This window comes from Culex quinquefasciatus, chromosome 2 (genome assembly GCF_015732765.1).
Source record: "Culex quinquefasciatus strain JHB chromosome 2, VPISU_Cqui_1.0_pri_paternal, whole genome shotgun sequence".
NCBI classification, from domain to species: Eukaryota; Metazoa; Arthropoda; class Insecta; order Diptera; family Culicidae; genus Culex; species Culex quinquefasciatus.
The window spans coordinates 164,595,744-164,622,337 of NC_051862.1; the positions used below are offsets into that span (position 1 = coordinate 164,595,744).

General features: G+C 38.5%; 1 protein-coding gene across 1 annotated transcript in view; it reads left to right on the forward strand.

Moving 5' to 3' along the window:
- LOC6038065 (ATP-binding cassette sub-family C member Sur) overlaps window positions 1–25,046 on the forward strand; it is a 173,177-nt gene extending 148,131 nt beyond the window's left edge. The window contains exons 18-29 of the mRNA XM_038250893.1: window positions 4,968–5,242; window positions 6,990–7,148; window positions 7,313–7,483; window positions 7,572–7,741; window positions 7,931–8,176; window positions 8,240–8,463; window positions 8,527–8,684; window positions 16,365–16,810; window positions 17,207–17,334; window positions 23,856–24,147; window positions 24,209–24,405; window positions 24,827–25,046. Coding sequence (XP_038106821.1) covers window positions 4,968–5,242; window positions 6,990–7,148; window positions 7,313–7,483; window positions 7,572–7,741; window positions 7,931–8,176; window positions 8,240–8,463; window positions 8,527–8,684; window positions 16,365–16,810; window positions 17,207–17,334; window positions 23,856–24,147; window positions 24,209–24,405; window positions 24,827–25,009 — 2,649 coding nt within the window. The 3' untranslated portion in view covers window positions 25,010–25,046. The remainder of the gene's footprint in view (window positions 1–4,967; window positions 5,243–6,989; window positions 7,149–7,312; window positions 7,484–7,571; window positions 7,742–7,930; window positions 8,177–8,239; window positions 8,464–8,526; window positions 8,685–16,364; window positions 16,811–17,206; window positions 17,335–23,855; window positions 24,148–24,208; window positions 24,406–24,826) is intronic.
- The last annotated feature ends 1,548 nt before the right edge of the window (window positions 25,047–26,594 follow it).

The following is a 26,594-nucleotide window of genomic DNA, read 5'->3' on the forward strand; positions in this document are numbered from 1 at the left end:
GTCGGTGTGTTTTTCGTTTCTTTGGCGTGCGTGTGTGCGTGTGAAGGTGCGGCTGGCTTTGGCTGTCCCGATGACAGTTGAGCCAGTCAGATTTGCGATTCCTTTCCGTAGGGTCGTAGAATTTTCGCGTCCGCCGTCGGTGTGTTTTTCGTTTTTTGGCGTGCGTGTGTGCGTGTGAAGGTGCGGCTGGCTTTGGCTGTCTCGATGACAGTTGAGCCAGTCAGATTTGCGATTCCTTTCCGTAGGGTCGTAGAATTTTCGCGTCCGCCGTCGGTGTGTTTTTCGTTTCTTTGGCGTGCGTGTGTGCGTGTGAAGGTGCGGCTGGCTTTGGCTGTCCCGATGACAGTTGAGCCAGTCAGATTTGCGATTCCTTTCCGTAGGGTCGTAGAATTTTCGAGTCCGCCGTCGGTGTGTTTTTCGTTTTTTGGCGTGCGTGTGTGCGTGTGAAGGTGCGGCTGGCTTTGGCTGTCTCGATGACAGTTGAGCCAGTCGGATTTGCGATTCCTTTCCGTAGGGTCGTAGAATTTTCGAGTCCGCCGTCGGTGTGTTTTTCGTTTCTTTGGCGTGCGTGTGTGCGTGTGAAGGTGCGGCTGGCTTTGGCTGTCCCGATGACAGTTGAGCCAATCAGATTTGCGATTCCTTTCCGTAGGGTCGTAGAATTTTCGCGTCCGCCGTCGGTGTGTTTTTCGTTTTTTGGCGTGCGTGTGTGCGTGTGAAGGTGCGGCTGGCTTTGGCTGTCTCGATGACAGTTGAGCCAGTCAGATTTGCGATTCCTTTCCGTAGGGTCGTAGAATTTTCGCGTCCGCCGTCGGTGTGTTTTTCGTTTCTTTGGCGTGCGTGTGTGCGTGTGAAGGTGCGGCTGGCTTTGGCTGTCTCGATGACAGTTGAGCCAATCAGATTTGCGATTCCTTTCCGTAGGGTCGTAGAATTTTCGCGTCCGCCGTCGGTGTGTTTTTCGTTTCTTTGGCGTGCGTGTGTGCGTGTGAAGGTGCGGCTGGCTTTGGCTGTCTCGATGACAGTTGAGCCAGTCAGATTTGCGATTCCTTTCCGTAGGGTCGTAGAATTTTCGCGTCCGCCGTCGGTGTGTTTTTCGTTTTTTTTCGCGTGCGTGTGTGCGTGTGAAGGTGCGGCTGGATTTGGCTGTCCCGATGACAGCTAGCCAGTTTGATTTGACCCTATCAACACCCTATCATACCATTTCAGCTCGATACACATCGAAACTCGTCGTTCGCACCGTTAATCAGTACCTCACTAAACATCAATCATTTAAAACTCGTAAAATCATCTCAAGTTAAAAGTTACATTGTTTAATCCTTCATTCTTTAATTACAAATGATTTTTGTTCTATCTTTCCACAGCCGGCTGTCTAAGACTAGACCATTTCATTTAAAATTTAACAACCGATAAACGGGAAACGTCTCATCCGCAGCAGCCGATTGTTTGCCTTGAGAATAACATATAATACCTTTCAACAAACACTATGATTTTGGGTCGCATCATCATCTTCTATGATGAATCCTGACCAAACACCCTATCCTACTAACAAGTTTTCAGGTTCCTGGCGCTCGTGGGGTGTAAGCACAGAGTAAATCAGCTGCCCTAGTAGCAACCTGCGCTAACTAACATTCCCGTCCCTTAAAATCGAGGTCTACAAACTGACATGGCGGGCGCCGTTGGTGGCCAATGACTGTTACCTATTCGCAACTGATCTAGCTTTAGCAATCATGGTGTTTTATCTTTTCAGCGCATTCATACATGCTGTTGATAAGGAAACACCACTAGATCGTCGAAGCCTATAATCAGTAGTGCTGAAAGGATATTACGGTTCTGTTCAGCAACGGAGGGGCAACCATGGGTGATCTCTCATGCTCATGCTCATGCTCATGCTCATGTTTTTGTTTTTGTTTTTGTTTTTGTTTTTGTTTTTTTGTTTTTTGTTTTTTGTTTTTGTTTTTGTTTTTTGTTTTTTTGTTTTTGTTTTTTGTTTTTTTTTGTTTTTGTTTTTTGTTTTTTGTTTTTGTTTTTTGTTTTTGTTTTTTGTTTTTGTTTTTGTTTTTGTTTTTTGTTTTTTGTTTTGTTTTTGTTTTTTTGTTTGTTGTTTGTTTGTTGTTTGTTGTTTGTTGTTTGTTGTTTGTTATTTGTTGTTTGTTGTTTGTTGTTTGTTATTTGTTGTTTGTTGAGCAATTCTCTACGAAATCGGTCTTTTTTCTTCAATTTTAATTTTTGTATTTTTTAATCCGGCTGAAACTTTTTTGGTGCCTTTGGTATGCCCAAAGAAGCCATTTTGCATCATTAGTTTGTCCATATAATTTTCCATACAAATTCGGCAGCTGTCCATACAAAAATGATGTATGAAAATTCAAAATCTGTATCTTTTGAAGGAATTTTTGATCGATTTGGTGTCTTCGGCAAAGTTGTAGGTATGGATACGGACTACACTGGAAAAAAATAATACACGGTAAAAAAATTTGGTGATTTTTTTATTTAACTTTTTATCACTAAAACTTGATTTACAAAAAAACACTATTTTTAATTTTTTTTATTTTTTGATATGTTTTAGAAGACATAAAATGCCAACTTTTCAGAAATTTCCAGGTTGTGCAAAAAATCACTGACCGAGTTATGAATTTTTTAATCAATACTGATTTTTTCAAAAAATCGAAATTTTGGTCGTAAAAATTTTTCAACTTCATTTTTCGATGTAAAATCAAATTTGCAATCAAAAAGTACTTTACTAAAATTTTGATAAAGTGCACCGTTTTCAAGTTATAGCCATATTTAAGTGACTTTTTTGAAAATAGTCGCAGTTTTTCATTTTTTTAAATTAGTGCACATGTTTGCCCAGTTTTGAAAAAAATATTTTTGAAAAGCTGAGAAAATTCTCTATATTTTGCTTATTCGGACTATGTTGATACGACCTTTAGTTGCTGAGATATTGCAATGCAAAGGTTTAAAAACATGAAAATTGATGTTTTCTAAGTTTCACCCAAACAACCCACCATTTTCTATCGTCAATATCTCAGCAACTAATGGTCCGATTTTCAATGTTAATATATGAAACAATTGTGAAATTTTCCGATCTTTTCGAAAAAAATATTTTTTGGAATTTTCAAATCAAGACAAACATTTTAAAAGGGCGTAATATTGAATGTTGGGACCTTGCCCCCATGGAAAGCATGGGACGGTCGGAGGGCTTGTAATGCACTTTACCAATACGGAAAGAGCAGGGGAGCATTTGTTCCCATACTAGCGCCAGTCAAAGATGTTACACATTGATCTTTGCCGAGTGGTGTCTGGAAATATTAATAGTTCTTTATTAGTTATTTGAAGAATATTTACAGTGCCACAGTTTTGAAGAATAAATCCAGACGGAACCGAATGATCGAATGCTGCCTGACGTCGGAAAATTCGGAGCAACTGGAGCGTACCTAGCGGCCGGGTTGTAATGGAATTCCGATTTCGATATGATGAAACCCACCGCGGAGCTGGTCAAAGGACGACCAGGACAAACTCGTGGCCAATTGCGACTTATACTGGCGAAGGTGATCGAGGACATCTGACGGCGGTTGCGGAGTCGTCCTCTTTAAAGCTAAGTACTCATGCATGATAATCGTATTACAGGCCTGCTTTTTCTGGTCATGTTGAATACGATTAACTGCAACACTAACCACTTTAATTTTCAGCAAAATTGACAAGACTTTTGACGAACGTGACAGGACAGGGGACTGCAAGACTGTAAAACATTTTATATAAGTCCTTTTTATGTGGGAAAATTTTGCCCGAGGTGTGTTTCTTTGCTTCTTTTAAATAATGACCTTTGCTAATTGAGTTTAAACCTCAACATATGAATTCATTTTAATAATTTTGCTTTTGTTGGAACAGTTAAGGGTCACGTAGTAAAAGTCCGTTGGTGCGTGGATAGTGTACCCCGTTTGCTCGAGTTCCTTGGGGCCAGTTCTGTAGGTTTTAACAGTCTCGACAGTTCAAACCTACAGCACTGATTTTGGGAAGCTTGTGCAAATGGGGTTTTTAATGAACATTGGGGGCGGCGATTGAGCACGAAGTTTCGATTTAGCTTATTTACATCACTACACGATTACATACTCTCACAAACACAATCTCATTTTAACCTACCCAATCATGTCCTCAATCCCCGCTCCCATGGAGTGCGGCGATCCGCATGTGATTGACGACCATTACCATTCCTTTACACAACCGGACTTGGACTGACTTGATCCTGGCTATCCCACCTCGATCCGCAAAAAAAAAAAAATTATTATCAGACGGACCTTTCTGGAAAAATCCGAGAAATAAAATATTTTATCACTCAATTTCAATGAGCACTTGTTCCCAAAATTCCTCATAAACTCCCCAACTTACTACCGTGATGCCAAAGGATCAAACTGCACTCCTTGGCTCTGAGCGGGAGTGCTGACGCAGCTCCTGGCAATTGCAGCCCCACAAGCTCGTAATACCCATAACAATAATAATAATTGTACCAACGACAGTTCCAGAAACGAGCGAGATTGTCGCAGAGTTCTGGGGCTGGCATTATAACACTATGGGTGCGGTGGGTGTCGCAGCTCTTCAGCTGAGTTATGTCTTCTTTTGCTCAGCCAAGTGGGTGCAATAGCTTCTTAAGGAGAAGGGAGCTTGGAGTGCAGTTTCAATTTCAGAGCAGAACTGCTGCAATGTAGCAGTAGCTCCCTTAGCCGGGCTAGCTGTATCAAATTTATTGGAACAAATGATCTCTGGTTACCACATTGCACTGCGTGCTGCTACGTTGAACGAGCTGTTCACGACGAGCAGAGGACTTCCGCTGCGAAATTCGATATCCAGTCTGAGCTTCCTTTCTTGGATTTTTATTGGAGCTTTGGAGAGGGAGCTTTTCCAGGATTTGTGCGTTTAACGCTATGGGACGTTTAAAAAAATCAGACAAATTTCAATTTTCAATTTCCCCTCCCCAGAATTGCGGTCAACCCGCGTCGCCCGATACCCTGCTGACGACTCTGTTCACCCCGCTGACACTGCTGCCCCGCGTGGGCTCCAGCATGGGAGGCGGTGGGGGAGGGAACCTCTTTGGACCGCGCTCCCACACACCGGATCTGGCACTGCCCTTCGACGAGTGTCACGGCGAGGACGTCCAGCTGCGGCGGCATCACTACTCGACCCGCTTCCGACCGATGACGGCCGACGGAAGAAACCGGAAGGGGTTCAGCGATGGACTGGTGGCGGTAAAAAAGTGAGAGATTTTGTTGTTCTGCCTTTCTGCTTTTTTGTGTTCTTCTGCCTCTCTGCCCATCTACCATTCTAATTTTTGATCTGCTTTTCTGCCTGGCTTCCTTTTAGCTTCTGTTTTTTTTGCCATTTAACCTATCCGCCTTTATGATTTTTTGTCTTTTTTTTAATTATCTGCCTTTTTAGTTTTCTAACATTCTGCCATCATGGTTTTCTGCATTTATGTATTTACTGTATTGTACTTTTATGGTTTTCTAAATTTCTACATTTTTTATCTATGCTACTAACAAACTGCCTCTTGATTTTTGTCTCTGAGTCTGTCTGCTTTTCTGCCCTTTTTGTTTTAGCTTTCTTTCTGTTATACAGGCATTCCGCTTTTTGTTTGATTTTCTTTCTACCTTTCTTTTTTTCTGCCTTTCTAATTTTTTGCCTTTCTTTCTTCCTATCGTTCCAATCGTTTTCTTTTTTGCATTTCCGTTTAGGTGTTTGTCTTCCTGCCTATAGGCGCCAGTCTGCATTTCTATATTTCTGTCATTAAGTTTTGCCATTATACTTTGAACTTTTTTTCTGCCTTTCAATTTTAGATTTTCTGTTTTCGTGGCTTTCTGTTTTCTTTTCTAGGCTTTTTAGTCTTTTGTTTCTCTCTGCTTTTCTGCATTTCTGCGTTCTGCCTTCTGCCTCTTTTTGCCAATTGTTTTCAGCCATTCTAACCCACTCCTTTTTGTATTTGCCTTTCTGCCTTTTAAGCCTTTTTTAATTTTTTTATCTGCATTTTTCTTTTTCTTCTTTTTTTTATTTTTTCCTTATCTACCTATTTTTGTTTGTTCTGCTACTTTTCTGCTTTCTGACAGTTGCATTTCAGCTTGGGATTATGCCTGTTGTGCCTTTCTTTTTGTCTTTCCGACTTTCTGAAGGTGAAAAGTATAATGACAGAAAAATAGCAACAAATGGCAGAAAGACTGTTAAATAAAAATGCAGAACGTCAGAAAGGCAATGAAACATAAAGGTTAGAAATTTTAAATTTCTACCTTTTTTCCCTTTCATTTTTCCATCCTTGCTCATTTTTCTTTCGTTTTGTCTCACTGTCATATGATTTTGAATAAAAAAACTGTCTTTTTGCCCATTCCTTGTCTTGTCTTCAAGTCTTTTTTCTGCCAAGCTGAATTTCTATATTTCTGCAGAATTGCATAATTTTCTTTTTGTGTTCTGCCCTTTTGCCTATCTGTAAATTATATTCAGCCTTTTTAGATCTATTGCATTACAGTTTAATTTATTTATGTTTCTTTAATTTTTTAACCTTTTTGTCTATGTATACTTATATTGTTCTGCTTTTTGGTTAACTGCCTTCTGCCTTTTTGTTACACTTCTTCTGTTTTTCTGCCGTCTTATCTTCTTTTGGTTTCTTTTTACTCTAGCTTTGTTCGTTTTATTTGTCGCTATTCATTTTCTGTCAGAAAGGAAGAGAGATATGAAGGCAAAACGACAAAAAAGACAAAAAAGACAAAAAAGACAAAAAAGACAAAAAAGACAAAAAAGACAAAAAAGACAAAAAAGACAAAAAAGACAAAAAAGACAAAAAAGACAAAAAAGACAAAAAAGACAAAAAAGACAAAAAAGACAAAAAGACAAAAAGACAAAAAGACAAAAAGACAAAAAGACAAAAAGACAAAAAGACAAAAAGACAAAAAAAAAAAAAGACAAAAAGACAAAAAGACAAAAACATTTCATATAATTTTCTTTTTTAGCAACAGTGTTTTCCGAACGCAATCCCTTCAACCAGTACGTGACCAGGAGGGTCCTGCCAGCATCGATGAACGATTGCTACCTGCGGTACCGAACTTGTCTCCAATTTCCTCCACCGTTGGATCGATTCAGCAGCAACGTCATCAGAATGCTGCCGACTGCCAAAGGTTCATCAAGATTATTGTTTACCATCAATTTGTACTCCCCAGAAGTTGATCCCACTTTTGCTGCCGCTTGGGTTGTTCAAACTGGAAGGGTGGCTAGCAAACTTAAAAAAAATAAAGTAAAACTTAATATTTCATATAATTTATTTAGAAAATGTTTCCAACAGATTCCGCTTCACCGACCCCTGCGGCGACTGGCGAAAGCTCAGTTTTCGGCAAATCTTCACCCGGTTAAGCTCGCGCCGCCATCGCCGGATGAGACGGCACTCGAATCCGGCCACTTTGGCGGGCATCGGCCCGACATCCGGAGAGTTCTTCAGTAAGGGCGATTCCGTGAAGTTTGTATTGGTGGTCCAGAATTTGGGTCATACTCGCGGGGGGGAAGGGGGCGGAAGAAGGGACTAATTGGGTGCTAATTTCTTGCAGAAGCACTGCGACACTTTCGGAGGAGGAAAGTTGTCGCCGGTCGCAGGCGGATCTGGGTCGGTTGCAGCAGCGCTGTGGTGGTGGCAGTGGGCGGAGGAACCCACTACTGCGGAGGCTTTGGTCCAGCATCTCGCGGTACAGTGAGGAGGCGGAGGAGGAGGTTGTGGGAGGTACGATTTGAAGAAGGGTCAGGGTAGACTGTTTGTTTACATTTTGGCTTGAGCAAGATTTGGACATAATAAAAAAAGAGATCCAAAGTCATTCTCAATGGCAATTGTTGTTGCCAAAACGATTACCAATTATTTCTATTACTACTGTCCAGATAAATTCACGTTACCGGTAACCGTTTCTCCTTCCAGACCACCCCGCCGAGGACGGCTCAAACCGGCTAGTCAGCAACGCCACCGAGGAACGCAAATATGGCACAATTCCAGCCCGCATGTACTGGCTGTACCTGCAGTCCAGCGGGCTCCGCATGGTGGCGACATTCTTCGTCAGTGCCCTGGCCCAGCAAGGTCTCCGGGTTTATACGGACTTTTGGCTGCAAGGCTGGACCGACCGGAATCAGTACGAAAAGGGTGAAACTCTAGACGATTCGGGAGATGTAAGAGAGTTTTCATCTCTTTATAAAATCGAAAATCACATTTGACAAATCTCTGCTTCATCAAAGGTTCAGTACCACTTTCGAGTGTACGCCCTCCTGTCAGGGCTTTGCATCGTCCTCGCGGCCGTCTCCTTCCCGGCCGGCCAACGAGCCGGCAGCAACGCCCGGCGCCGACTTCACCGCCAGCTGATCAGTTCCGTACTGAGAAATTCAATCCACTTCTTCCAAACCGTGCCCCTGGGTCGACTCATGAACCGGCTCAGCATCGACATTGCCGTGGTGGACAAGGTCGGTAAACCGAACCGGAAGAATCCCTTTTTTAGGGTCTTGAACTGTTCTCTGTTTCTGCAGAAAATTGCCGCCACAAGTCAGAAGCTGGTCCAGTTTGTGCTGCTGTGTCTCTGTGCCGTGCTCATCAACAGTTTCGTAACGCCGTACTTTATCCTGCTGACGGTGCCCATCTGTGCCGTTTACTGGGTGGTGCAGAAATTTTACCGGTGCTCGTCCAGGTGAGGATTGCTTTTTGGGCTGGGATTAGGTCATGTTATGCAAGAACGAGATTTTATGAGTTTGAAAAGTTGTTTATTGAAATGCACAAAAAAAGAATAACTATCATGAGAAAAATCTTCAAATCCACTCAACTCAAGTTACACTGCTCTTCGGTTTACTGGGCAAGATCCCAAACAAAAACATCAAACAACTTTTCAGCAAAAACACCTTGCATGTAGCTACAAAAGCAGACATGTGTCAGATCCTCCAGTACACTTCTTCCTTCTCAGAAGTGGGGCAAGTTGTGTGCGAGTTGTTGCAATCACAAGCTGTCATGCATAAATAATAACGACCAAAATGTAACTTCGAAGTGTATCTTTCTTCGAGGGGGAGAAGGTTGGGACAACCTCCCGGGAACAGGAATCCGAAACCATGTCCAGAAAGGTACTTTGATAACGTGTTCACCCAAAAAGCTCCACTCGTAATCGTCATCAACTTCGTAATGAAGTTTATGAATTGTGGAAGATTAAGGTACGGTTACCTAAGTTTGACCTGTGATGCTAATAACAAATTAAATTGCAGTACTTTTATCTAAATCAGTACGAAAAAAGGTACATCAACCCTTTACCTCATTTGAATTCTCTCTCAAATCTCGAACACATCCAGAACCAGTTGCGAAACAGATAAAACCAGATGAAAGTTGTCCTGGCATCCCGGTTTATTGGACCACATCTTTTGATTGAATATTATATTGCAACATTTGCACATTTCTCGACACACACACACCCACACCAAACTGTGCTGACTGCGTCGAAATTAGTATGACCAAGTTGTGTGCAAGATTTGGCAGATGTATTGATAAAGTACATTTCGTGGACTTTTTGCGCCCAAAGTTGCACCTTCTTCAATCAGACACACACACAGCAAGAGATGAGGAAGATAGCTTTTTCTTCCGAAACGGGACACATCCGGGTGGAATTAAACATGTGCTTCTGCAGATTTGCTAATGGAAAGAAGGCAACTTGATTGGGAGGCAAGGGTGGTGTGTGCTTGTGTAAGGCAGGCAATAAAAGCTTCCGGAAAGTTTATTTATTGAGTTATTGGGTTGTACCTGGGGAAGTTCGGGAGCCAAACTTGAGTGTTGCATAAACTGGAAATGTTTTACTTGTAACTGGACTTGGTCTGTTACAAGGAATAGGATTCATTTTGATAAAAAATAAAATCCTTTAAAAACAAAATACATTCTAAAGTTACACACGGATATAAATATAAATGACGCTTTTATGAATGAATGATTGGTTATTTGATATATTTGGAGTAAAGACCGGCTCTTTTGTAAAATAAAAAAAAAAACAATGATTATAACGATTATAATCGTAAATATGATAAAAATCATTTTTATTATGATGCAATAATTGCAATGTGCTTTAAATGCGTTTTCTTACCTTTAAATCCAAGAATATTGACCAAATGTGGTCTGCAAGCCATTGAACGGGAGAGGAGTTTTTTCATAAATCTGCTCCTTTCGTTGTCCCGTCACGAAAAGAAATGGCTGGCAAAAACTCAAATTTCAACCAATTCTTTCAGTTCAAGGAGCAGTCTGCGATCAGCAGAGAAGCGAGTCAGACGTGCGTCCTCACAAACCAAAAAGTGCTAAAAGTGCAAAAATGCCTCACGGCAAGAAAGAGGCGGTCCTCACCAGCAGGATCGGCAGATTTGAAGAAGCTAAAGAATGCCGAAGCGCTACCTGCCAGGCAGCCAGGCAGTTTGAGCAAGGACGCTCAAAATTCGTCTGGAAACCAGTTCTCTACCCACCCTGTGGACGTGAGCGAGAAGGAAGAATTTGAACGACGGGAAAAGTTGCCACCCATTTTTGTGAAAACATCGTCATCGGATTCGGTGCGAAAGTGGCTGACCGGGTTTATCAAATCTGGTGCTTTACGAGCTTCCATTCGCTTGTGTGCTGATGGACTCAAAATTCTGCTACCTACCAGAAAGGATTACAACTACGTTCGGGATTTCCTGAACAACACAAACATTGAATACTACAGCCATGACGATCCAGGTAAACGCCCCATGAAACAGGTCCTCCGAGGCCTGTATGACATGGATGTGAGTGTGCTGAAAGAAGAGCTCAAAACTCTTAAGTTGAATGTGATCGAAGTCTTCAAGATGACGAGACACAACAAGGACATCAAGTATCGTGATCAGCTGTACCTGGTTCATCTCGAGAAAGGATCGACAACGCCGTCTGAGCTGAAAGCAGTTCGGGCAATTTTCAACATCATCGTGACTTGGGAACGTTATCGTCCAGTGCACCGTGACGTGACGCAATGTTCGAACTGTTTGCAGTTTGGGCATGGTGGAAGAAACTGTTTCATCAAGAGTCGTTGTGCAACCTGCGGAGGTGAGCACAATACTCAAGCTTGCGAATCAATCAACGAGAACATTGAAGCCAAATGCTTCAATTGCGGCGGCGACCATTCTACCAAGAATCGAAGCTGCCCAAAACGTACTGAGTTTGTAAAAATTCGGCAGCAAGCGACGACGAGGCACCAACCAAATCGTCGCAAAACACATCCAGCTTTCACGGACGTGGATTTTCCTGTTTGGCGTCGCCAGTAGCAGGATCTGGTCGAGTGGTTCCAAATCTACAGCCATTACCGTTGAATCAGCAACAAAAAGTTGCAGAGAATACAACACCTCCTGGCTTCAGTCAGCATCCGAGGGAAAACCAACCAGCATCAACGGATGAAGGCAGCAGTGACCTGTTTTCACCACAAGAACTTCTGAACATTTTCATCGAGATGACAACAGCACTGCGTGGGTGCAAAACTCGTGCGGAACAAGTAAGAACGCTTGGAGGATTATCTTAAAATACAGTTCGTAGTTTACTCGTTCTAATGATTTTGAATATTTCAATGAATTTGCTTTTTTTAGTTTTAAGTTAGGATTAGTTGTTAAAGTGATTTTTTTTCTTTTTTACCCAAATGTATTCAATTCAATGCAAAAATGTAAAACAATTTGAAGTAAATAAATGAATGTGAACAGTTAATAAGAAAACGAAAAATATAACAAAGATGAAGAGCATGTAGGCATACCACTTAGAATGTAAATGAAATGTAATTATTATAAGAAAGTTCAATAAAGACATATTTAATTCGAAAAAAAAATCAGTTCAAGGAGCAAAAGATTCGTTTTTTAATTTGTGATAATGTGTAGGAGAGCAAAAGTTTAAAAAATCAAACTGGCAAAACTGTAGCGATTTTTGTAGTGTTCCTTTTAAAGTCCAGTTTTACGATGTTGTCCCGTCACGCTACATTTTTATTTCAGGAGTAGCACAGGTACTATATGATTAATTCTGCATGATATTTCTTTTTAGGAAAATCAATTTTCTTTCCAAATATGTTATAACATTGGGGGGTTTCTTCTTTTATTTTGCCACTACAGCCAAAACGCTGAAAAAAACTTGGATTTTTTTTGAAAAGGAGCTGAAGTATCGGTCATGTACGTCTTCTCAAATAAATTTAAAAAAGCTTTAAAAAATTGTTCCTATGAAAATTAGTATCTTTGATAGTTACTGAACACCAATTTCTCATTACTGAATTCAGTCAAATTTACTGAAATCTGCACTACTGTCAGTAAATGAAAACTTGCTGAAAAAAAACCATTGAAAATAAGTGTAGCCAAAATGTACAAAAAAAGGTGCAGGTGGTTATGTTACACATGACCAGTATGACAAAGAACTTTGCAAGATGATTGTTGAAATTTTCGATTAGAATGTCCGGTCCAAATTTCCCCCTTATAAAAACCGTCTTATCGAACTAAGGGGACGGAAATTGCAAGTGGAGCTGAAATAGACGAAGTGAAATCAATTTACTTTCCTTCACCACCCGAAAGTTACCAAGATGCGGGAATTTTTTTTGCAAGGCTGTTGCAAGCAATCGGCGGCAGTAAAGGAAATTTGAACAGCAGACATTAAAAACTACCCTTACAGGGCTCTTAATGATTACGAGATAGTTATTTTAAATTTCCAGAAACAGATTTTCGCAGTGGCACAAAAATGTCCATCGCAGTAATCTATTTATTACTTCCTGCCTAATAAGCAATATATTTTAACTGCTTAGTTTCAGATAATGGCCAAATGCAACTTTTTATGTCCAGTATCAAAAATCATTAAGTTTGATACCCATATTGCCCCAACTCTTACGGTCCGGCAAATGTCCCTCCATCGGAACATCCGCGGGGCCTTCGGCCACTCCGGATTGTGGCCACTACTGCCGAAATGTCAAATCTCATGTCCAGTATCAAAAACCATAAAGTTTGATACCCATATTGCCCCAACTCTTACGGTCCGGCAAATGCCCTCCATCGGAACATCCGCGGGCCTTCGGCCACTCCGGATTGTGGCCACTACTGCCGAAATGTCAAATCTCATGTCCAGTATCAAAAACCATAAAGTTTGATACCCATATTGCCCCAACTCTTACGGTCCGGCAAATGCCCCTCCATCGGAACATCCGCGGGGCCTTCGGCCACTCCGGATTGTGGCCACTACTGCCGAAATGTCAAATTTCATGTCCAGTATCAAAACCATAAAGTTTGATACCCATATTGCCCCAACTCTTACGGTCCGGCAAATGCCCCTCCATCGGAACATCCGCGGGGCCTTCGGCCACTCCGGATTGTGGCCACTACTGCCGAAATGTCAAATCTCATGTCCAGTATCAAAAACCATAAAGTTTGATACCCATATTGCCCCAACTCTTACGGTCCGGAAAATGTCCCCCCATCGGAACATCCCTGGGGCCTCTGGCCACTCCAGTCCACGTGGTGGCCAGTTCCAAAGATCGACTCCCACGACTGGCATGTCTCAGCTGGTCCTTGCCTCCAAGCCATCTGCTCTCGGACCTCCAGGCCGTCTGCTACCGGGCCACCAGGCCATCTGCTTCTGATGTGTTCTCGTCGACGTCCAGCAATAGAATGAATTTTCGGGACCGACCGAGCCGAGTTTTGTTGGCTCGTCGACGATCCGAAAATTATGAGGTGCAGTGGGGGAGATTTTAGATACATCAATCTCACGTCTCTCGATCGACTGATTGGGAAACGTTCGTTCATCCAACCAGCGTGCACCAAAAAGAGGGGAAATTTGCCGAGAGGGGAATTCGTCACGTAACGTTTTCGCTTCGCGAAAATTTCGGATTGACACCACGTATAGAAACCTTAGGACAAAGTTCTTTGTCAAAAATAAAAATGTCCGGGTACTTAGCCGAATGGTTAAGCGATCTGCCTTTCAAGCAAACGATCAGGGATCGAATCCCGCCCGGTCACCTCGCCACCGATTTTTCGGTGGCAACTTGAACCCCCTGCTCCCTCTGGGAGCATCAGATACACGGTAATTAATTACCACACACACACACACATGCCGCTCCCCCCACTACAACAACTAGCGGTGGGTGAGTGGGGAATGGACGGGAAGATGACCAACCAACCACACCGCAACGAGTGAAGGAAGGAAGGAAGACTCTTCCAACAAGACCCCCAGGAGATCATCAACATCCATCAAGACGAAGAACAATAGATCTCGGATCTATAAATAGACGCACGGCTCCGTGATGGCAAGGCCGATTGAGCCAGTTAGGGTATAGGTTAAGATAGAGGACAAAGAATAAAAAAATGTAAAAATGAATGTAACTTTAAAGTAGTTGGATAAAATGTTACAATTTTGCAAACAACAAAATTCAAATTTACTCAGAAAATTGTTGTGCTGAAAATGCGTTTTTTATGCTAATAATACAGATTAGGTGTCGAAGTCGGAGTCGGAGCCAGAGTCAACAAATTTTGGAAAGCTGGAGTCGGAGTCGAAGTCGGAGTTGGAGTCGGAGTCAGCTAGAGACGGTAGGCCGGAGTCGGAGTCGGAACCGGAGTCAACAATTTGTGGAAAGCCGGAGCCGTAGTCGTAGTCGGAGTCGGCTTGGCTCAGAAAGCCGGAGTCGGAGTCGCTTGAAATATGACCCGACTCCAATTGTCCTATGTTCTATCTTTGGGAAGATACAGTGGTTTAAAAAATAAAAAGATCGAAAAAATAGTTTTTTTGTGGTTTTTGGCAATTTCTATATGACAGACTTGATTTTTCAGCCTTGAAAATATTTTACCGGAAAGCTCGTCTAATTTTCCATAAGTTTGCCTTTAACAGCTTGTTAATTTGACTCGTTTGAATATTTGCGTAGGCTTATTTACTATTCAGTTTTCTAGCATACTGAAAAAACTGTTCTATTTTCAGTTAACTATTCTATTTTCAGTTATGAGCCATGTATTTAAGCTTATATCTGTTTGCCCATACATTCAATTGAAAAGCTGCCAAAGGCAAACTGTGTGTGTGTGTGTGTGCAACCAACCAAATGGGACCACGCGGTCCTTTCTTACAAATTGAGTTGTTTCCATGTATTTTAGGTTAATATTCTATACATGCAAATAACTCGCATAGGCATTTGGAGGGTGTTAGCTCTGCCGAGCTTCGGAGACCCATTTCTACGCAGGCTAGCCGTGCGCGAGGTACTTCAGCTTGAATCGACAAGCCCCGCCCTAAAGAACGTTTGTATCAATCGGATTCAAACGTTATTTAGAACTTGCGATTTCTTATCCGTGGACGAGAAATCAGCGCGTATTTAGTAGGCAGATTTTGTTATTCGTTTGTTTTGGAAAGATCTCACCAAATTTCAGCTGAAGTCCTGATGATCATAGTGACAGGTCCAACGACTTGTCGTGCTGTCTCACTTGCTGTCGTGTAACTCAATCCCGTCATATGCAACTGCATTAAACACAGTTAACCTTCAACAGTGGCGACAATGCACACGTTTTGAAAGCTTTCACAATAGAAAAATGATGCACACCAAAACTGCATTTTTTTTTTAAATCTTCCTGTCCCAACTTTCTTCGATTCACTTCACATTCACACTTATATTAGCAGTAGCAATCCAAAGATGAATTAATCATAAAATTTAATTTCACTTCTGATACTCTCGAATATGAGCCGTTTTAGATAACGGAACTTTTAATCCAATTGGAATGTCCACACAGGCTCATTCTGCAATTTCTCAACTGTCAACAGCTGATTCATCACCACCAACACTACTAAAGCGCTTCAGATTCTGTCAGTGTCAAACCGTTGGGCATCAGAAGCTCCCTGCGGGAAATGGTGACTGAAGATTCGCTACTTTCATGCAAGTTGCAACCGTCACGAGCACAAACGATGCAAAACTAATCTTTTTAGCAACGCACACGGAAAACAAAATGCCTGAGCAAAAACGAATACGGGATTTGCGAATCTTTTCGCACATAAAACTCGAAAAAGAGATCAAATATCTCAAAATCCGCATCGCACCGGGTAAAAACACAACGTAATTAAAACTTTAAGCCAATTTAAGGGTATTCTTATATCAAAAAACAACTCAAATTTGAAGAAAATAATCGCGCTTCGTAGAAACAAACACTGCCCGATTTCACTTCTCGAAAAGTTGCCAAAGGCAAACTTATGAAAAATTAGGCGAGCTTTCCGGTAAAAATATTTTCGAGGCTGAAAAATCAAGTCTGTCATATAGAAAATGCCAAAAACTAAATCACTCCCAGGCCTTTCTAAACGTTGATGGCTGACACTGTGTAATTAAAATAATTCAACCGGATTTTAATATCTTTTTTAGAGAACTCCAGCGCATCGAGTCGCTCACCTACTCGCCGATCATCGCCCACTTTTCCGAGACGATCGAGGGCGTCACCACGATCCGGGCCTACGGGCAGCAGGCCCGCTTCACCGACACCCTGTTCCGCCGGATGGAGGCCAACAACGTGGCCCAGGTGATGCTGAACTGCAGCAACCGATGGCTGGGCATTGCGTTGGACTATTTGGGTGCGATAATTGTTTTTGTGGCAATCCTGAGTGCGCTCATCACGGCCAGCCTGAGTCCGGCGGGGACGAGTTCATCGCTCATTGGGCTGGCCATAAATTACGCGCTGCTGGTGCCGATCTACCTGAACTGGGTGGTGAAGCTGACGGCCGAGATGGAGATGTACGTGGGTGCGGTAGAGCGGATACAGTTTTGCATCGAGAGCAGCCAGGAGAGGTACCGGGAGCGGAGTGGGGTGAAGTGTGAGTTATTGCTTTTTTTTTTAAATGGAAAATTTCATACTAAAGTATCACCAGTTTTCATATCACGAATGCGCCCCAAGGTTGCAAACAAACCAAAGCAATTTAAGATATAACCAAAAAGCAGACCAAACTTGTGCATCATCACGTTCTCGTTTCAACTCTTTTTTTTTTACCCTGTTGCAATTCAATCGTCAAGACCCAGGGTCATCGGAGCTGCACACACTTCAAAGCTATCGATGGCTCGTTTCAACAAAATGTGCACTCCATCCACCAGGTTTACCAAAATCGAAAGCTCTCGAGTTTCGATTGAAATGTACCCATCCGCTGCAACTTAAAAAGAGTTTCTAAATCTAATTTTTGCTTCGCTGTATTTTTTTTATTTACTGCATTTTGCAGACAAACCCGTCTCAATCTCGTGGCCCCAGAAAGGTGACATCGTGTTCGAGAACGTCACGCTGCGGTATGAGAGCCAGAAGGAGAATGTTATCACAAATTTGAGCCTGACCATTCCGGCTGGACAGAGGGTAAGGTTTGAGGCTTGAAGGGTTTAATTTAAATTTGACATGCTTTAAAAAAAATATCGTTCGATGAATTTCAGATGTTTTTTTTTTCTATTTGTTAAATATTTTTATTTATTTTTTATTACAAAAACCATTTTTAATAATACTAAATAGTTACAAAGTCTTATCATATCGTGGCTTTATAAATGTTGCAAACCTAACGAAATTGAATTTCAAAGATGATGGTCTCAATATTATGATTTTTTTGCATCATTCATCATTCATCATTCATCATTCATCATTCATCATTCATCATTCATCATTCATCATTCATCATTCATCATTCATCATTCATCATTCATCATTCATCATTCATCATTCATCATTCATCATTCATCATTCATCATCATCAATCTTGATTCTTGAATCTTGAATCTTGAATCTTGAATCTTGAATCTTGAATCTTGAATCTTGAATCTTGAATCTTGAATCTTGAATCTTGAATCTTGAATCTTGAATCTTGAATCTTGAATCTTGAATCTTGAATCTTGAATCTTGAATCTTGAATCTTGAATCTTGAATCTTGAATCTTGAATCTTGAATCTTGAATCTTGAATCTTGAATCTTGAATCTTGAATCTTGAATCTTGAATCTTGAATCTTGAATCTTGAATCTTGAATCTTGAATCTTGAATCTTGAATCTTGTGTCTTGAATCTTGAATCTTGAATCTTGAATCTTGAATCTTGAATCTTGAATCTTGAATCTTGAATCTTGAATCTTGAATCTTGAATCTTGAATCTTGAATCTTGAATCTTGAATCTTGAATCTTGAATCTTGAATCTTGAATCTTGAATCTTGAATCTTGAATCTTGAATCTTGAATCTTGAATCTTGAATCTTGAATCTTGAATCTTGAATCTTGAATCTTGAATCTTGAATCTTGAATCTTGAATCTTGAATCTTGAATCTTGAATCTTGAATCTTGAATCTTGAATCTTGAATCTTGAATCTTGAATCTTGAATCTTGAATCTTGAATCTTGAATCTTGAATCTTGAATCTTGAATCTTGAATCTTGAATCTTGAATCTTGAATCTTGAATCTTGAATCTTGAATCTTGAATCTTGAATCTTGAATCTTGAATCTTGAATCTTGAATCTTGAATCTTGAATCTTGAATCTTGAATCTTGAATCTTGAATCTTGAATCTTGAATCTTGAATCTTGAATCTTGAATCTTGAATCTTGAATCTTGAATCTTGAATCTTGAATCTTGAATCTTGAATCTTGAATCTTGAATCTTGAATCTTGAATCTTGAATCTTGAATCTTGAATCTTGAATCTTGAATCTTGAATCTTGAATCTTGAATCTTGAATCTTGAATCTTGAATCTTGAATCTTGAATCTTGAATCTTGAATCTTGAATCTTGAATCTTGAATCTTGAATCTTGAATCTTGAATCTTGAATCTTGAATCTTGAATCTTGAATCTTGAATCTTGAATCTTGAATCTTGAATCTTGAATCTTGAATCTTGAATCTTGAATCTTGAATCTTGAATCTTGAATCTTGAATCTTGAATCTTGAATCTTGAATCTTGAATCTTGAATCTTGAATCTTGAATCTTGAATCTTGAATCTTGAATCTTGAATCTTGAATCTTGAATCTTGAATCTTGAATCTTGAATCTTGAATCTTGAATCTTGAATCTTGAATCTTGAATCTTGAATCTTGAATCTTGAATCTTGAATCTTGAATCTTGAATCTTGAATCTTGAATCTTGAATCTTGAATCTTGAATCTTGAATCTTGAATCTTGAATCTTGAATCTTGAATCTTGAATCTTGAATCTTGAATCTTGAATCTTGAATCTTGAATCTTGAATCTTGAATCTTGAATCTTGAATCTTGAATCTTGAATCTTGAATCTTGAATCTTGAATCTTGAATCTTGAATCTTGAATCTTGAATCTTGAATCTTGAATCTTGAATCTTGAATCTTGAATCTTGAATCTTGAATCTTGAATCTTGAATCTTGAATCTTGAATCTTGAATCTTGAATCTTGAATCTTGAATCTTGAATCTTGAATCTTGAATCTTGAATCTTGAATCTTGAATCTTGAATCTTGAATCTTGAATCTTGAATCTTGAATCTTGAATCTTGAATCTTGAATCTTGAATCTTGAATCTTGAATCTTGAATCTTGAATCTTGAATCTTGAATCTTGAATCTTGAATCTTGAATCTTGTGTCTTGAATCTTGAATCTTGAATCTTGAATCTTGAATCTTGAATCTTGAATCTTGAATCTTGAATCTTGAATCTTGAATCTTGAATCTTGAATCTTGTGTCTTGAATCTTGAATCTTGAATCTTGAATCTTGAATCTTGAATCTTGAATCTTGAATCTTGAATCTTGAATCTTGAATCTTGAATCTTGAATCTTGAATCTTGAATCTTGAATCTTGAATCTTGAATCTTGAATCTTGAATCTTGAATCTTGAATCTTGAATCTTGAATCTTGAATCTTGAATCTTGAATCTTGAATCTTGAATCTTGAATCTTGAATCTTGAATCTTGAATCTTGAATCTTGAATCTTGAATCTTGAATCTTGAATCTTGAATCTTGAATCTTGAATCTTGAATCTTGAATCTTGAATCTTGTGTCTTGAATCTTGAATCTTGAATCTTGAATCTTGAATCTTGAATCTTGAATCTTGAATCTTGAATCTTGAATCTTGAATCTTGAATCTTGAATCTTGAATCTTGAATCTTGAATCTTGAATCTTGAATCTTGAATCTTGAATCTTGAATCTTGAATCTTGAATCTTGAATCTTGAATCTTGAATCTTGAATCTTGAATCTTGAATCTTGAATCTTGAATCTTGAATCTTGAATCTTGAATCTTGAATCTTGAATCTTGAATCTTGAATCTTGAATCTTGAATCTTGAATCTTGAATCTTGAATCTTGAATCTTGAATCTTGAATCTTGAATCTTGAATCTTGAATCTTGAATCTTGAATCTTGAATCTTGAATCTTGAATCTTGAATCTTGAATCTTGAATCTTGAATCTTGAATCTTGAATCTTGAATCTTGAATCTTGAATCTTGAATCTTGAATCTTGAATCTTGAATCTTGAATCTTGAATCTTGAATCTTGAATCTTGAATCTTGAATCTTGAATCTTGAATCTTGAATCTTGAATCTTGAATCTTGAATCTTGAATCTTGAATCTTGAATCTTGAATCTTGAATCTTGAATCTTGAATCTTGAATCTTGAATCTTGAATCTTGAATCTTGAATCTTGAATCTTGAATCTTGAATCTTGAATCTTGAATCTTGAATCTTGAATCTTGAATCTTGAATCTTGAATCTTGAATCTTGAATCTTGAATCTTGAATCTTGAATCTTGAATCTTGAATCTTGAATCTTGAATCTTGAATCTTGAATCTTGAATCTTGAATCTTGAATCTTGAATCTTGAATCTTGAATCTTGAATCTTGAATCTTGAATCTTGAATCTTGAATCTTGAATCTTGAATCTTGAATCTTGAATCTTGAATCTTGAATCTTGAATCTTGAATCTTGAATCTTGAATCTTGAATCTTGAATCTTGAATCTTGAATCTTGAATCTTGAATCTTGAATCTTGAATCTTGAATCTTGAATCTTGAATCTTGAATCTTGAATCTTGAATCTTGTGTCTTGAATCTTGAATCTTGAATCTTGAATCTTGAATCTTGAATCTTGAATCTTGAATCTTGAATCTTGAATCTTGAATCTTGAATCTTGAATCTTGAATCTTGAATCTTGAATCTTGAATCTTGAATCTTGAATCTTGAATCTTGAATCTTGAATCTTGAATCTTGAATCTTGAATCTTGAATCTTGAATCTTGAATCTTGAATCTTGAATCTTGAATCTTGAATCTTGAATCTTGAATCTTGAATCTTGAATCTTGAATCTTGAATCTTGAATCTTGAATCTTGAATCTTGAATCTTGAATCTTGAATCTTGAATCTTGAATCTTGAATCTTGAATCTTGAATCTTGAATCTTGAATCTTGAATCTTGAATCTTGAATCTTGAATCTTGAATCTTGAATCTTGAATCTTGAATCTTGAATCTTGAATCTTGAATCTTGAATCTTGAATCTTGAATCTTGAATCTTGAATCTTGAATCTTGAATCTTGAATCTTGAATCTTGAATCTTGAATCTTGAATCTTGAATCTTGAATCTTGAATCTTGAATCTTGAATCTTGAATCTTGAATCTTGAATCTTGAATCTTGAATCTTGAATCTTGAATCTTGAATCTTGAATCTTGAATCTTGAATCTTGAATCTTGAATCTTGAATCTTGAATCTTGAATCTTGAATCTTGAATCTTGAATCTTGAATCTTGAATCTTGAATCTTGAATCTTGAATCTTGAATCTTGAATCTTGAATCTTGAATCTTGAATCTTGAATCTTGAATCTTGAATCTTGAATCTTGAATCTTGAATCTTGAATCTTGAATCTTGAATCTTGAATCTTGAATCTTGAATCTTGAATCTTGAATCTTGAATCTTGAATCTTGAATCTTGAATCTTGAATCTTGAATCTTGAATCTTGAATCTTGAATCTTGAATCTTGAATCTTGAATCTTGAATCTTGAATCTTGAATCTTGAATCTTGAATCTTGAATCTTGAATCTTGAATCTTGAATCTTGAATCTTGAATCTTGAATCTTGAATCTTGAATCTTGAATCTTGAATCTTGAATCTTGAATCTTGAATCTTGAATCTTGAATCTTGAATCTTGAATCTTGAATCTTGAATCTTGAATCTTGAATCTTGAATCTTGAATCTTGAATCTTGAATCTTGAATCTTGAATCTTGAATCTTGAATCTTGAATCTTGAATCTTGAATCTTGAATCTTGAATCTTGAATCTTGAATCTTGAATCTTGAATCTTGAATCTTGAATCTTGAATCTTGAATCTTGAATCTTGAATCTTGAATCTTGAATCTTGAATCTTGAATCTTGAATCTTGAATCTTGAATCTTGAATCTTGAATCTTGAATCTTGAATCTTGAATCTTGAATCTTGAATCTTGAATCTTGAATCTTGAATCTTGAATCTTGAATCTTGAATCTTGAATCTTGAATCTTGAATCTTGAATCTTGAATCTTGAATCTTGAATCTTGAATCTTGAATCTTGAATCTTGAATCTTGAATCTTGAATCTTGAATCTTGAATCTTGAATCTTGAATCTTGAATCTTGAATCTTGAATCTTGAATCTTGAATCTTGAATCTTGAATCTTGAATCTTGAATCTTGAATCTTGAATCTTGAATCTTGAATCTTGAATCTTGAATCTTGAATCTTGAATCTTGAATCTTGAATCTAGAATCTTGAATCTTGAATCTTGAATCTTGAATCTTGAATCTTGAATCTTGAATCTTGAATCTTGAATCTTGAATCTTGAATCTTGAATCTTGAATCTTGAATCTTGAATCTTGAATCTTGAATCTTGAATCTTGAATCTTGAATCTTGTGTCTTGAATCTTGAATCTTGAATCTTGAATCTTGAATCTTGAATCTTGAATCTTGAATCTTGAATCATGAATCTTGAATCTTGAATCTTGAATCTTGAATCTTGAATCTTGAATCTTGAATCTTGAATCTTGAATCTTGAATCTTGAATCTTGAATCTTGAATCTTGAATCTTGAATCTTGAATCTTGAATCTTGAATCTTGAATCTTGAATCTTGAATCTTGAATCTTGAATCTTGAATCTTGAATCTTGAATCTTGAATCTTGAATCTTGAATCTTGAATCTTGAATCTTGAATCTTGAATCTTGAATCTAGAATCTTGAATCTTGAATCTTGAATCTTGAATCTTGAATCTTGAATCTTGAATCTTGAATCTTGAATCTTGAATCTTGAATCTTGAATCTTGAATCTTGAATCTTGAATCTTGAATCTTTAATCTTGAATCTTGAATCTTGAATCTTGAATCTTGAATCTTGAATCTTGAATCTTGAATCTTGAATCTTGAATCTTGAATCTTGAATCTTGAATCTTGAATCTTGTGTCTTGAATCTTGAATCTTGAATCTTGAATCTTGAATCTTGAATCTTGAATCTTGAATCTTGAATCTTGAATCTTGAATCTTGAATCTTGAATCTTGAATCTTGAATCTTGAATCTTGAATCTTGAATCTTGAATCTTGAATCTTGAATCATGAATCTTGAATCTTGAATCTTGAATCTTGAATCTTGAATCTTGAATCTTGAATCTTGAATCTTGAATCTTGAATCTTGAATCTTGAATCTTGAATCTTGAATCTTGAATCTTGAATCTTGAATCTTGAATCTTGAATCTTGAATCTTGAATCTTGAATCTTGAATCTTGAATCTTGAATCTTGAATCTTGAATCTTGAATCTTGAATCTTGAATCTTGAATCTTGAATCTTGAATCTTGAATCTTGAATCTTGAATCTATTCTTGAATCATGAATCATGAATCTCTATAGAATCTAATGACTTCCGTATTGTTTTTTTTTTTTTTTTTGCAGATTGGCATCTGTGGCCGCACCGGAAGTGGAAAATCCTCCCTAGCCCTGGCACTTTTTGGAGTCCTAGAACTGGTCGACGGTCGAATCCTGATTGATGACGTGGACATCGCCAACATTCACACGGATGAGCTGCGCAGCAGACTGTCAATCATCCCTCAGGAGGTGATGCTGTTTGGGGGCAGTCTCCGCGAGAACCTGGATCCACGGGGTCACTTTAGTGACTTGGAGCTGTGGAACTGTCTGGAAATGGCACAGTTGAAGGAGTTGGTTGTGGGGTTTGCTAAAGGATTGGGTATGTTTGGTAGCGTTCACAAATGACGTAACTTTGAATTCTGTCCTTCTTCTACCAACAGACACGCACCTCAGCGAGGAAGTGCCCCTATTTAGTGCTGGTCAGAGGCAGCTGCTGTGCTTGGCCCGGGCCGTGCTGCGAGGTTCGGTTTGCCTGGTGCTGGACGAGGCCACCTCGTCGCTCGATACGGAAACCGAGAAGCTGGTGCTGGATGCTGCCGCGAAAGCGTTCAAAGGACGGACCGTGCTCACGATAGCGGTAATTACAGATGTTTTAGCTTTGCTTCTCCTTTTTCTTAGTTAACTGATTGGTGATGATTACAGCTTGTCTTGAGATGGTGTTGCGATAAAATACCGCAGTGATATTTTTAACTTTTGAATTCAGTAATATGAGCACTGCCGTCCAGTTCCTTGTATCGATTACTCGTTGGCTGTAAACATATTTCCACAATTTCGTCACCCCTCAAGATGCCAATTTTCCACCACTCAACTCTTTACGGGCGCCCCCCAACAATCCACTCGAACGCCTTCATCCAATAATGACTCATAATAATCACCGTTTTATTCCTCTTTCTTCTCATTCCTCTCTTTTTTCACCACGCTGCAACGAAATTGCTCATCATAAACACGCTGCTCTCTCCTCGTTCTCCTGCGTCCTCTCATCATCTTGATCCGATTAGCATCGATTGCACTCGCTGTTCGATTACGACCGCGTCATCGTCCTGGAGCACGGTGCCATCGTCGAGGACGGCTGTCCGCGGCTGCTCCGGAAGCGTCCCGCGTCCCGCTTTGCCACCATGGTGAAGGCTTCGACCTCGGAGCACCAGCTGCTGCACCCGGTTCCGGAACCCGCCCCGCAGTAGCTCAAAGTGTGGGGGTTGTGGACGGGATTAGAAAAAAGGGGATGCGAATGCAGCGAGCAGCAGCGGCGAGTTATTAAGGATTTATGCTTCTTATACTTAAGGGGTTGCGCCTTAATATTTAATAGATGGGAAAAATGAACACCATTCTTTGTCCACGGTAGCGTGAACCGTTTTGCGAAGAAAAGCAAGTGGAGCAGTTCTCTGGAAGAGCGGAAGAGTTTTTATCTTAATTATTTTAAGAATTGGCAAATACTTTGTAACACTTAGAATTAATTATGTTAATCCATAATGTAAGTCAACCAATTGAAAACTTTTCTAAAATAAAATAAACAGCATTCAATTTAAACTAATAAAGCTTCTTGTTTGATTCACATATGAGCAATTCTCTACGAAATCGGTATATTTTCTTAAATTTTAATTTGTGTATTTTTTAATCCGACTGAAACTTTTTTGGTGCCTTCGGTATGCCCAAAGAAGCCATTTTGCTTCATTAGTTTCATAATTTTTCATACAAATTTGGCAGCTGGACATACAAAAATGATGTATGAAAATTCAAAAATCTGTATCTTTTGAAGGAGTTTTTTGATCGATTTGGTGTCTTTGGCAAAATTGTAGATATGGGTACGGACTACACTGCAAAAAAAATGATATACGGCAAAAAAATTTTTGGTGATTTTTTATTTAACTTTTTGTTACTAAAACTTGATTTACAAAAAACACTATTTGTAATATTGAATGTTTGGCCCTTTTGAAATATTCGTCTTAGTTTAAAAAAATTGAAAATATTTTTTTTTGGAAGAGATCGAAAAATTTCACGAATGTTTCTTATATTTAACATTGAAAATCGGACCATTAGTTGCTGAGATATCGACGTTAGAAAATGATGTGTTGTTTGGTTGGGACTTAGAAAACATCAATTTTCATGTTTTTTAACACTTGCATGGAAATATCTCAGCAACTAAGGGGCGTATCAACTAAGCTCAAAAAAGCAAAATATAGAGAATTTTCTCAGCTTTTCAAAAATATTTTTTTCAAAAGTGGGCAAACATGTGTACTAATTTAAAAAAAAAAATGAAAAACTGCGACTATTTTTAAAAAAGTTACCGTAAACTGGGGTGACTTTGATAGCCCGGGGTGACTTTGATAGGTTTTTCAAATGCCCGTCAAATTAATAATTAAATATTTTTGAGAATTTTGTGTATTTAAGCATTAAGGGAAAGCTTATTATCGAACATATATGCAAAAATGTGACTGTTACATTGGATGTATCAAAAATAGTGGCCAAATCAAATTTCTATCAATGTCACCCCGGGCTATCAAAGTCACCCCAGTTTACGGTACCTAAAAATGGATTTAACTTGAAAACGGTTCATTTTATCAAAATTTCACTGAGGTACTTTTTGATTGCAAATTTTATTTTACATTGAAAAATGAAGTTGAAAAATTTTTGCGACCAATTTTTTGAAAAAAAAAATCGGTATTGATTCAAAAATTCATAACTGACTCAAAGATTTTTGGCACAACCTGGAAATTTCTGAAAAGTTTGCATTTTATGTCCCCTAAAACAAATAAAAAAAATAAAAAA